The following is an 11809-nucleotide window of genomic DNA, read 5'->3' as shown; positions in this document are numbered from 1 at the left end:
TCGACGATTTATGAGTTAACAAACAAAATAAAGTCCATCTCGCTACGTATGATCTTTTTCACTGTACCAGTCAACGAGTTAAACAAACAAAAATGTACTTATCTGTCAATGACAAACAGAACCGTGTCTCGACATCCACCACAAGCCCCCGACGATATCGCTACGCCCTCGAGAGCCGAAAAGTGTACCGTCCGTGAGCGGCATCGGCCAGATGTTATCTGTGATAACCGTATCCAGGACTGGTGAAAACTGTGGCCCTCAGCGTGATGGAGGAGACCAAAGACAGAGGACGGTCCCTCGACACGCAACTCTTCAGGCAGGTCTTACGTGGGCCGTGTCTCCAGAATTTATGCAACACCAGGGAGGCCTTTGTATGATAAGATCGACCCCTGGCTAGGGACTCTCGAGGACACAGCGTGCACTTCAACAGCTTTCGTCCAGCCAATCGACGTCGGTACCTCATCTTCAGCTCGTCCAAACCGATGGTCTTCTTGGCCGACCTCGACAGATCCTCCTGGAACATCTCCTGGTACCTCTGCTCGAATATCATATCCTCTTCCTCGAATTCCTGATTCCCGATCACTTTTCTGGGTGTGCTCTGCTTCCTGGATCGTCTTACATATGGCTTCCTCTCGATCCAAGGACACTCCCACGAACACTCCCAAGCGCACTCGTCGGGAGACTCCCAGGCTGATGGATCGTCAGGAACCAATTGGTTGCTGTACGCAAAATCACGGTTAAGTACGGTAACGGTGGTAACCGCGGCTGATCCACCGCTGCGATCGTAAACTAAACGGTCGTTATCACGTGGTTGGTCGCGATCGGTGACGAAATCGTCACTGGAACGACGACCAGATCCTTCAGTATCGTCGAGGACCGTTCTTTTGTACCCCTCGACTGTCACGTGATCCCGACGATCACCGCTAGACCACCTCCTCTCATCCTCCTCCTCCTCCTCCAATGATGGGGACGCCATTGTCGCTGCAGTTGCAGGGGAGTTTACCATCTCGTGGCTGCAACCACCGCGGCACTGTTCCATAAGTTACGTTCGCGTCATTTTTCTACCAATGCACACGAGCGACCCGCCCGACGCGGGACGCCACCCGAGGATAGACGAAACACGATAGTGGTGGTGTACAAACACAAAAAGCGGAGAACTGTTCGGGGGAAGGGGCGGTTTTTCTCGCCTGGTCGGCGAACACCGCCGCAACGACACGACGAAAGCAAAGAGAAAAAAAACGAAGCGTGCGATACGCGAAACGGGAAGGTATAACCAAAAAATGACGCTGCAACGTAACAGAAAATTGGAGGGGAGGACTCGGAGGGTGGGGGTTGTTGCGGGACGTCGAACGACTGGTCGCAAGGGTTTTTATTTTGGTTCATTTTTCTTAGGTGTACGGGTGGTAAGTAGTCCACTGTTTTTTGTGAGATTTTTCTGTTTGTTTCGAAATAGCTCGAAACCCAGTGCTATTTAAACAAAGGATCGGAATGGTATGTGGAATTTATGTTGTAATTCCAGAATACTGGAACCATAGGGGATTACTTATTCGTACACCTGATAAATTCATTTAGAATTGTGCTTTGAATGTATTGTTGTTGGAATAATCTGAAGAAAAGAGTTCTTGAGAAACTCGGGGTTGTCGATTTGGTTTGCGACCTGTCGCTGGCCAACGTCCGACCCAGCGAGGTGAACGAACGTGGTAGCCAAAAGAAAGTTTACAGCGAAAATCTGGTATCGTAAGGCTGAGTATTATTCAGCAAAAAAATGATACGTATTAACAGGTAATGTATCTGAACAGTACCTTAACTACCGATACAATGGTTGGTATATGAATTTGAGGAAAACAAAGACGGAGGTAGAATTTTGTTTTCGATAATAATAATAATCGTAAAATTGTGGAATTTGTAAAGTTATAGATACGTTGATACTGAATGAATAAATAATCAAAAAACAATTTTACAACTATTATTATCAAAAACGGAATACTAACTTCGTCTTTGTTATCCTCAATTTCATTTACGAAGGAATATATTTTCGATGAAAATCAGTTTCAAGATCCTCTACAGGAAATTGAATAATAACAGGAACTGTTACAGAAAATTCGAAACTTCAATCTTTCTTTCGGCCACTACATTCGACAAACAAAAATATGTTCAAAAGAAGCAAAGGAGTCACACTCGCAACTTATATCTGTCCTTAGTAATGATAAACAAATTCAATCCACTACCAAAGTCTCGTAAAATCTGTGAAATCAATTTCTACTGTTAATTTTAAAAATTCCGTAAAAACAATATGGAAGGTCTAAGTGAAACGTAAGATGATTCGACGCGACTGCGGATGTATAAGTTGCAGGGTGGACAAAACAAAAGCAGGATAAATAGCACGGAGGACAGGAGAGACCAGGCTGCTTACCCGAGTATCGTTGTCGGTGGTATCACAGTGGTAGCAGATGTGATGGCGGGCGCAGGGGCTGGAAAAACTGGCGGACCAGGTGGTGGTCGACCTCCTCCCACGGGGCTGTAAATTCAATAATTAACGATGAAGGTCCTCCGTTCACTAACGATGAGCTACGATACTACAGTGATTCACAATTTTACGGACAGTGGTCGCTAATTGGAAGGGAAAGGCGCATTAATAAATCAAGAGGATAGCGTTGGAGCTAGGTAGATAATTATAGTAGCCTTTCACTCGTATTTAATTCTGTAAGAACTTAAATTTTAACTTCTGTAATAAGTGAAACGTCAACTTTTGTAATAAATTTAACGTCAGTTGACGTTTAATGTCAGTATAATACAGTCGTGTTTGTTGTTGCCCCGTCCAATTGTCATTATAAACAATCAAATTCCTGCCATTTTAAAAATATTATAATTAATGAACGACATGGATTTATGGCCGAAGGCTCGATTTCAACAAATTCATCAATTCATCACTAGACTGGGAATGTTTATCCATTTACAGCATCCCTTAGCTTGAAGAATGCAATAAGACAAAGGTTCTAATAAATTTTAATACTATTTACACGTTATTATTAATCTAGTAAAGCTTACAATACAGAATTAAAAATTTGCTCCATTTGAATTTTCAGATATTCCTACCATAAATTGTAAACTTCCATAAACTTTCGCAGTCTATTCGTCACGATCACATTTAAACAGCAACAGAAACTCGATTCCATTCACACCGATTTAAAAAACCCCGTTTGACCCAGTGAACCACAGTATCCTTATTCATAAACTACAAAAACAATCGAACTCTATACATATATAAAAATCAACCCCATCCAAACTCCCGCCTAATAGTCCCCCCGTAAACTCCTCGAAAATCGTCATCGATTTTCCCAACACACATTTCGATCCAACGAACACGATGAACCTCGTGACACATTCGCTGGTAAATTTGTCCGGCAGAAATAATTCCGTTTAAAGGGGGATTAGGGGGTGGGCCTCGGGCCGCGGGCAGGGATGGGATTGCCGACTAACGAGAAAGAGAAACACGTGCGTTTCGACGCGACGTCCGTGTGCCCGATTCAAGTTTAAATCCGACGACCGCTCGTTACACGTGTTTGCTCTCGACGGCGGACGCGTCCGAAAAAAAAAAAAAAGTAACGACCACGGGATTAGTCGTGTGATCGACTTCCAATTAAATCGTTTTAATGAATTTCCACGGGCGACCGTACCCACGGTCTCCTCCCTGGGGGCGACGTTGTTCAAACTGCCGTCACAGCCAGCAGGGGAGGCAAACTGCTAAACTAAACACACACCGGCTGACTCTCTCTCGATCGACGAGATTTACGGCACACGAGGCGAACGAAGCCGTTCCCCGATCTAACTTCAATTAACGTGGAGAAAAATGCTGCCCAGTCGAACGAATTCTATGATGGTTCACCGACGAATTTTGCTTCCCTGTCGGTCCTCCGATCGGAGTTTTCGGACGATCGGAGCCAGCTGGATGATGGATCAGAGCTGACGCCGTGGTTTAATCGGGTGGATTTTCTGCGGACTTTTCCGAGAACGATCGATAAATGGTAGCGGAGAACGTAAATTTGTGGAATAATTGTAGTTACATGGATTTTGACGGTGATTCCGGTGGGATGGAAGATTTTTGGTACCGTAAGTTAGGGTTACTTTGACTCAGGTGAATATGTACCTATGTCAGAAAATGATCATTTTCGAAATTGCAACTATTTTCCAGATTTTTGTATTTGGAATTCCTTTTCACGGAAAAATCAAATTAGTTTACATCATTTTCAGGGCTGCAAAATCGAAAGTGATCATTTTTCTGACTAGGTACAAAAAGTTACTCTAACTGAGTCAAAGTTACCCCAACTTACGATGGTAGATTTCTATGTTTAGTTGGAGTTAAGCTTTTCTTGTCTGTTGGAGGAATTATGATTTTGTCTTGATGACAAAAGAACGGTAGAATTATTACGAAAGAAGCTACAGACAGTTGCTGTTTAACACGGTCGCTATCTATATAGTTTCGAAAGTCTTCGTCACAGACCACTCTATAGATCTCCATCATTCTCCTCAGTGGAATGATCTTACTGCGTAGGTACGTTTCTGACAAAAAGAATATTCCTACACCACAATAATAATATGTAACAGACGAAACGATACCCTTGCTCTGAAATCAGTAACAAGTACAAAAATCCATATCAACAAAGAAGAATTAATAATTTCGATGATACGATTTAACAAGCATTGAAGTTTCCATTTACGATTCTACGAAGTTTCCTGTCTTCAGTTTTGGTTGTAGTATAGTCAGAAACGGATTCTCAGGTCAGAGTATAGTCAGAAACAGATTCTCAGGTGATAGTATAGTCAGAAACAGATTATCAAGTTGTATAATAGTATAGTCAGAAACGAATTCTCAGGTCGTAGTATAGTCAGAAACGAATTCTCAGATCGTAATGCAGTCAAAAACAGATTCTCAGGTGATAGTATAGTCAGAAACAGATTATCAAGTTGTATAATAGTATAGTCAGAAACGAATTCTCAGGTCGTAGTATAGTCATAAACGAATTCTCAGGTTGTAGTATAGTCAGAAACGGATTCTCAGGTTATAGTACAGTCAAAAACGGATCTCAGGTTGTAAAATAAAATGGGAAACGCGTTCTTAAAATGAGGGAAAATGACGCGTTCTTACTGCAAGGGTTGCGGATGACGATTATTCAGCTGTGGCGTGGCCTGCACCGTGGACGTTGCAGGCGCATTCGCGCTGCTAATACGATGTACGTGCAGCTGATGCATCTGCAGCTGCGCCGCATCTTCCCCTAAGAACGAGCACCTCGAGCACTGCCGCCTGTTATGCACTTTCAACACATGTGTTGCGAGACGCTCGGCTCGCGCCGCTTTGTATTCGCACAGAGTGCATGCGAATGGCTTCAGATGAGTGTTCAGATGCCGTTTCAGGCACCAGTTGTCTACGCCGCTCCAGGAACAGTAGCAGCAACTGTACCTGAAAATAGGAAACTTGTTAATATAAGGTATAGTAGCTTGACTTTATTGAATTTCTAATGATTCTGAACATTTTTATGCATGTTCTATATATCTGAAAATATAATATATATTGTCTCCAGAATTTTCTGCACGCTAATTTTTAAGAAATAAATTTTTTTAATTTTGTTAATTTATCTTTTTTAAAATTAATTTATTTCTTATTTGTATAAATATATGTTATTTACACATATGTATTTGTATACATTTGAGAATTTATGTCATAGTTACTGCCCCAAAGTCTCTAAAAATTAGTATTTTACAAACGCCATATTGAACCTCCCATTTTACATTTTGTAATTCTAATCTGAGAATCCTAATCAGCGACCTCAGAAACCTATAGACGACTTACGATTTTAACCCTCTAATGGTAAGATCCAGGTCGCAACCGACCCAAGTTATACCTCTTGTATTATCCCCAATTTATTGTTTATTTATGTTTATTATTCTCGTACTAAGACATTATTTAATATGTAGTGGACATAAATACTTTTGTTACAATACCCAGATAGCACATTACGTTCAATGACGCCTTGAAGACGGCTTAAAAACACCTCAGACCTAAAATAGCCGTAAAATGGACATAAAAAGTCTTCAAGACATCATGCGCTATCTCAGTACGTTATATAACGTAATTATTATTCCTTATTACATAAATAAACAAAAATAAAAATTCTAAATAATAACTTTCTTTTACCCGTCTGAAAATAGCAAAAAAGAACTCCGTACGATTCGACCCCACCTTACCATCCGAGGGTTAATCTTTCGTTCACCAAAAAAACATGCCCCTGAAAGGATTAACCAGCATATACCCAAAATCTACCCATATTAAAACCGTACCTCCGTTCCTGATTCCCTTTCGAACCGCCCTTCAAATGGCTCTTACTATTACACCCGCCATTTTGGACCCTCCTTCCGGTGGTGGTGCAGTTCGTCGCGTCCGGTTGCATGATACTCGGGACGGGCATCGAGGTCGGCTGATAAATCGTGGTGGTCGTGGTGGTTCCGTTTCCAGGGATCGGCTGCAACTGGTAGGTCTTGTTATTGTTGAACGCTGATGAATAGCTCGTGTGCTGCGGTGGTTGTTGTTGTTGTTGTTGTTGTTGTTGTTGTTGGCCGTTCGTGTTTGCATTTCCGGTGCTCCCAACACCGGGTTCTTGTTTAGGCGCGATCGATCCAACCGGTCTACGTATCCTGGCCAGCTCGTAGCCGTGTTCCCGATGCATTCTGAGGAAGTGTTTCTTCACGTGATCGGCCCGGTTGAAGGGTTTGTAGCATACGTAACAGTGGAACGGCTTCTCTTCTCGATGGATGTTCTCGTGCCGCGTGTATAGATCGCGACGATCCGTCCCGTACGGACAGTACGGACAAGTGTACCTTTTCACGCTGACGGACACCGTGGCGGACGTCGGTATTGTCGTTGTGGTCTGTAAATGTATTCACTCGTTTTAGGAATAGCCTTTGCGAATCGAATGTTCTGGGTTCGATTTAACCACCGACGAGGTATAGGACTTGTCCTCATGGGTCTTGGGGCTCACCTAATCTGTAGTATCGACACTTTAAAATGTATGTGATTTTAGTGATATTTACATTATAAGAACGGTGAATCTACGTTATGAAAATGGCGGCTAGTGATACTACAATGGTAATGGGGCGTCGATGCCCCAGAAAGACTGCAAAAATACGTTGGATGGTAGGTTTATTTGTATACCTCGTCGATGGTTTCAATGAATTAATTTTTCAGTTGTCTTAAAATAGCTCAGGACCAGAAGGAATTGAGCTGTTTCAAGGTGAGTTCGAATATTCTTAACGATTTATTCCTCTAGAATTTAAAGACTAGAGCAACTAAGCCTTGCCATGAAAAATTGTTTCAAGAAATTGTTCGATAGATATTAGATCGTTAATTAAATTTCACTGACCTCTGGTAAGTAATGCTAGGGGGTAATTTTAAGTGTCTAATTTTCTTCATCCAGGAAAACGTAAAAATAAAGGGTCACCATAACAAAATGACCTTCAAACGACCTTGACATCACACACAGAATTGAATATTTCACGCAGTAAAATGATCGTAAGAGTATCGGCAAAAGCGTACCTGGTGCAGATGTTGCGGCGCAGGGGAGGAAGGTAGTTCCTGCAGCAGAAAGGTGGACGTGACCGGCAATAAGGCGGCAGGTATCGTTTGTGTTTCCTGGGTCCGTCTAGACGGCGGCGCTACACGTTCCGCCCGTTCCCGTAGCCTCTCCAGGTAAGGGATCACGTCCTCGATCTTCAGATCCGACTGCAGGTAATCCTTGCGGGGGGAATGGGGCCTGTTCCTGCTGTCGTCTGCGAGGATCCTCGAGGAATGAAGCTCCATAAAATGTTCGGCCACGTCTCTGGGTCCGCCCCCCATCACCTCGCCTGTCGGACACAATGGGATTGTCAATTTTCCCCGAAAACGCACGTGTGCGGTGCCCCCTTAATTCCCTTCCCGCCAAATTTAAATTCCTTTTTCCTTTAAATCACTTTTTCAAGGTATACTTTCATTTTTTTAATAGCTTTTAGGACACAAACAACTGACTATAGTGGAAGATTATTTCTACTGACTACTGATTCGATCAGAAAAATTTGTGAGGATTTCGGAGGGTATATTTTCGAATCTCTTATTAGATGTTTAGAATAACTGGAGTAAATTTCAAAATGTTCACCTGTTTTATGAATATCTGTGTTGTCTATGATCTTTAATTAGGATGTCTGTTAGCCTGTCGACAGTATCTGTGCACTTAATCGAACCACTCGTTTAGGAACATTTCCAGGTTATACAAGCCCGTACCCCATCAATTCCGTATATCGATGCAGTTCGGCCCGCGTAATCGGGTGAAATTCACCGTGTGACGGAACGAAAGGATCGCTTTAACAGCCGTCAAGAGTCGTTTGAACGTGACGCACTCGCGGCACAAAGGCCCATAATGAGCCCTGGCTTAAGGATATTTAGGGTCGGTTTGCGCACTAGAAAACACCTTCGTCGCGCGTCGCCCAGAGGACATTATACAGGGTGATTCACGCGACTTTAACAAGTCATATCTTTTTTTTCATTGAAGTTAGGAAAAAATGATTGAAGTAAAAGATGAATCGTTCAATATGAACTACATATTCACTATCATATGTTTTTCGCAGGTGCAATAATGCATGTGCATTGTGCAGTTACATTATTTTCTTAAATGGGATCGGTTCTCTTTTTTTGCATACAACGAATTTTCTTGTCATTCTACATAAAAAAGTATTAAAGTAACATGGTCAAAAAATAATCAAGTCGTGAGCTATTTTGAAAAATTAAAAATTAAATTCTGTAGAAGGTGTGAAAGAACAAATAAGAGTAAATATCAATGCAATAACCGAAGATCAACTTAATTCGGTTATGCAAACGATTAAAAAGCGTTTTAGGTACTATTTATCAAAGGATATGCTCAAACGCCTCTCCATTACAATTGTAAAGACATTTTTTAAAATACCTCGCGAACTAATCAGTTTTTAATCATGTTATCTTAATACTTTTTTACGTAGCATGATATTGATTTGATGTTCGCAGGAAGAATACAAGGTTTCCATTTAAAAAAAAATAATGCAACTGCACAATGCACATGCATTATTGCACTCACGGAAATATTGTGATCGTGAATATGTAGTCCACCTTGAAACATTCAATTTTCCTAACTAATACCCAAAAAAAGGTATGACTTGTTACATACAAGTGAATCACCCTGTATACATAGTTGCAGCGACAGTTTTTGTTTACAAAGCTGGGCCGGAATCTCGACGACACAGAGGCGTTGGGAAATTACTGGGGAAACGACAGCGACAATAAAACTGCCTTTTGTCCCAAAATGTACAAGCGCTGCCTGCGTTTCGTTATTGTTTACCACTTGGATTCCGTGTTAATTGGTCCGGGGGGTCTTTTCGTGTCTGCTGACCCGTTATTTCGACGGTATACCGTTCCCTATTTATGGCCCGGTCCCGTCGACTCCAACCCTCAAACGTTGTTGCAGTAATTACAACCGAGCCCCCCGTGATTCGGGGAAAATCCGTGACCGAGGCTCGAACTTGTATAATGGGTCCTCATTTCAAGATAGTAAAGCTAATTAATTGAATCGAGTGACGAATCCTGTCCTAAGTGACCTATATAATGGCGGATTTGATCGGTAAACTTTTTGAACTTGTATTGAATATTCATATTTCTGTGTATTTTACTTTACAGTGCTTATTATTTCAATTCCAAATTAGAAAAAGGTGGCTTGGAATTAGTCTAAAAAGCCTTAGGAGTGGTAGATCTAATAAGTTTGTTCGTTCTAGACAAAAAGTAGAAGATAATTACTAAGAGTTAATATTCTAAGAGAATTTATTCCTGATTACCTATTTACGTTAAACTCATAGATGTAATATTCTATTTATGTTAAAATTATGGATATTAAAAATTTTGTGGAACTTTGTATTTAACAGATTTTTATGGAGAAAATATACATACCACATTCGTAGCATCTCCACGTCGATTTTCCAGCATGGTAAGCTGCGATGCGGCTTCCATCGGTTCCTTTAAGCGGCTCCTCTTCGCACGTCCAATTGCCATCATCGCTTCCATCGGTGCCGTTTCCAGTGTCCTCGTCGTTCTTGTACGACACCGATGTCTCGAACTCGTTCTGCACGCTCGATGCTGCACCGCGGAAGAAAATTATAAAATAAGTTCAAAGAAATGCAGAAATCATCATGTAACAAGATTCATTGTTTTTTTCTAATTAGAATTTCATTTTTTCATTGCAAACTTTTAAATTGAACAGAGTGTAATATCCGAAAGAAAGTTTGACGAATGTCTTCAGAAAAGAAACATGTCAATATTTTGAATTTGTACTACTGCTTTTATGTATGTACATGGAGAAGATAAGATAAAAAAAATGTAAAGTCTTTAAATCACTCTGCAAATTTTACGATCTGGAACACGAAAATCTACAGAAATGTAATTACGTATCGTGTTTTATGAGAATCAAATGGAAGATTTGAGATTGATGCAAAATAAATAAATGATACTGGTAATATTAATATATTTTGATTACAATTGATTTCAATCCTCCAAAATGTACCCTTAATAATCATATTATTATTATTAAATATAACCTTTATCATGTAGTACAAATAATTGAAAATGCTCAGTAATTTAAACATTGAAACACTACTAATATTCCTCATGTTAAATCCCGAACATTATTTGTTAATAAAACTTTCAGGTGCACAATTAATTTTACCATGACCGAATAAAAATTCCATTTCATCCACAACTCGATAAAATGTTTAACACTAAAACTACCGACAATAAATGTACATCTATTTCAATCGATAAACATAACAAACTTCTGCAAATATACCGACACATTTATAAATTAACTCATTTCTTCATTTACATATTCCAATAAAAGTGGTAAAATATCTGAGAAAGTGCATTCTTGTAACATTTTAATTATATTAATTTTGACTGTTTGGTAATTCTAGTGTGAACAAAAGAAACAAGATATCCGTAATTCTCTTTCACTAACAAAGTCAGTCTATAAGAATTCGTGATTAGCATATATGAATAGGCGAAAGTCTACCGTAGGTATTGTTAACAAAAGAGTGCTCACTTCTGTGATCAGGATCCTCCCCATAGAGTTTCCTGGTGATTTCCTTGAACATATCCTCGTAGCAATCGAGCCTGCTGATTCCGGTGCCGCTGCCCTCCATTTTCGAAGACCCCAGCGGTCACCCTCTGTCCTTGGAACAATATACCCTCCCCGCTCGGCTACCTGGGCACGAAGATTGTAGGCTGTTAAGTCGGGTCACAACTAATAATCCCCCGAAACACACCATCCCCTCCAATCCCCCCACCTTCCATCGTTCCCATTTTCCAACGTTTCTTCCTTGACCTTAAAATTCATCGAGAACCGACTCACTCTCTTTCTCGCGATATTTCTTTTTCGCTCGTTCGAGAACGTAACCCTTTTTTTCCGGGTTAATTGGGGCTGTGAATCGATGAAAGGGGCCACACGGTAATTGGGTCGTCGAACCTTAATTAAATCCTCGAGGATCGCCACGGTTCCCTTGAATCGCCTGAAACGATTCAACTTTTCTTCCCCCGGACCCGTTTCATTTGCGTAAGTGGGCGGGATTACTCGCGGTTCGAGACGTGTTACCGTCGAGTCAGAGATGAATAAAATATTCGTCTGGTTGGAACATTTTGCTCGCGGAACGACATACATATTTGGAATTCAGATTCTCGTTAATTGGTTGTATCAATTCCGTTTCTTTCTAT

At 40.9% G+C, this 11809-nt stretch overlaps 1 protein-coding gene across 1 annotated transcript; it reads right to left on the bottom strand.

The window, feature by feature from the left end:
- Positions 1 to 214: 214 nt before the first annotated feature.
- On the bottom strand, positions 215 to 11241 carry LOC107194909 (zinc finger protein 335). The gene is made up of 7 exons (XM_015584621.1): positions 11142 to 11241; positions 9998 to 10183; positions 7589 to 7896; positions 6337 to 6923; positions 5147 to 5458; positions 2414 to 2518; positions 215 to 719 (listed from the first exon to the last, which is right to left on the bottom strand). The coding sequence occupies exons 1-7, from the start codon at positions 11239 to 11241 to the stop codon at positions 215 to 217; spliced, it is 2103 nt and encodes a 700-aa protein (XP_015440107.1).
- Positions 11242 to 11809: the final 568 nt, after the last annotated feature.

Source organism: Dufourea novaeangliae, unplaced genomic scaffold (genome assembly GCF_001272555.1).
Source record: "Dufourea novaeangliae isolate 0120121106 unplaced genomic scaffold, ASM127255v1 scaffold8, whole genome shotgun sequence".
Lineage (NCBI taxonomy): Eukaryota > Metazoa > Arthropoda > Insecta > Hymenoptera > Halictidae > Dufourea > Dufourea novaeangliae.
This window is presented reverse-complemented; position numbering and strand designations above follow the sequence as displayed.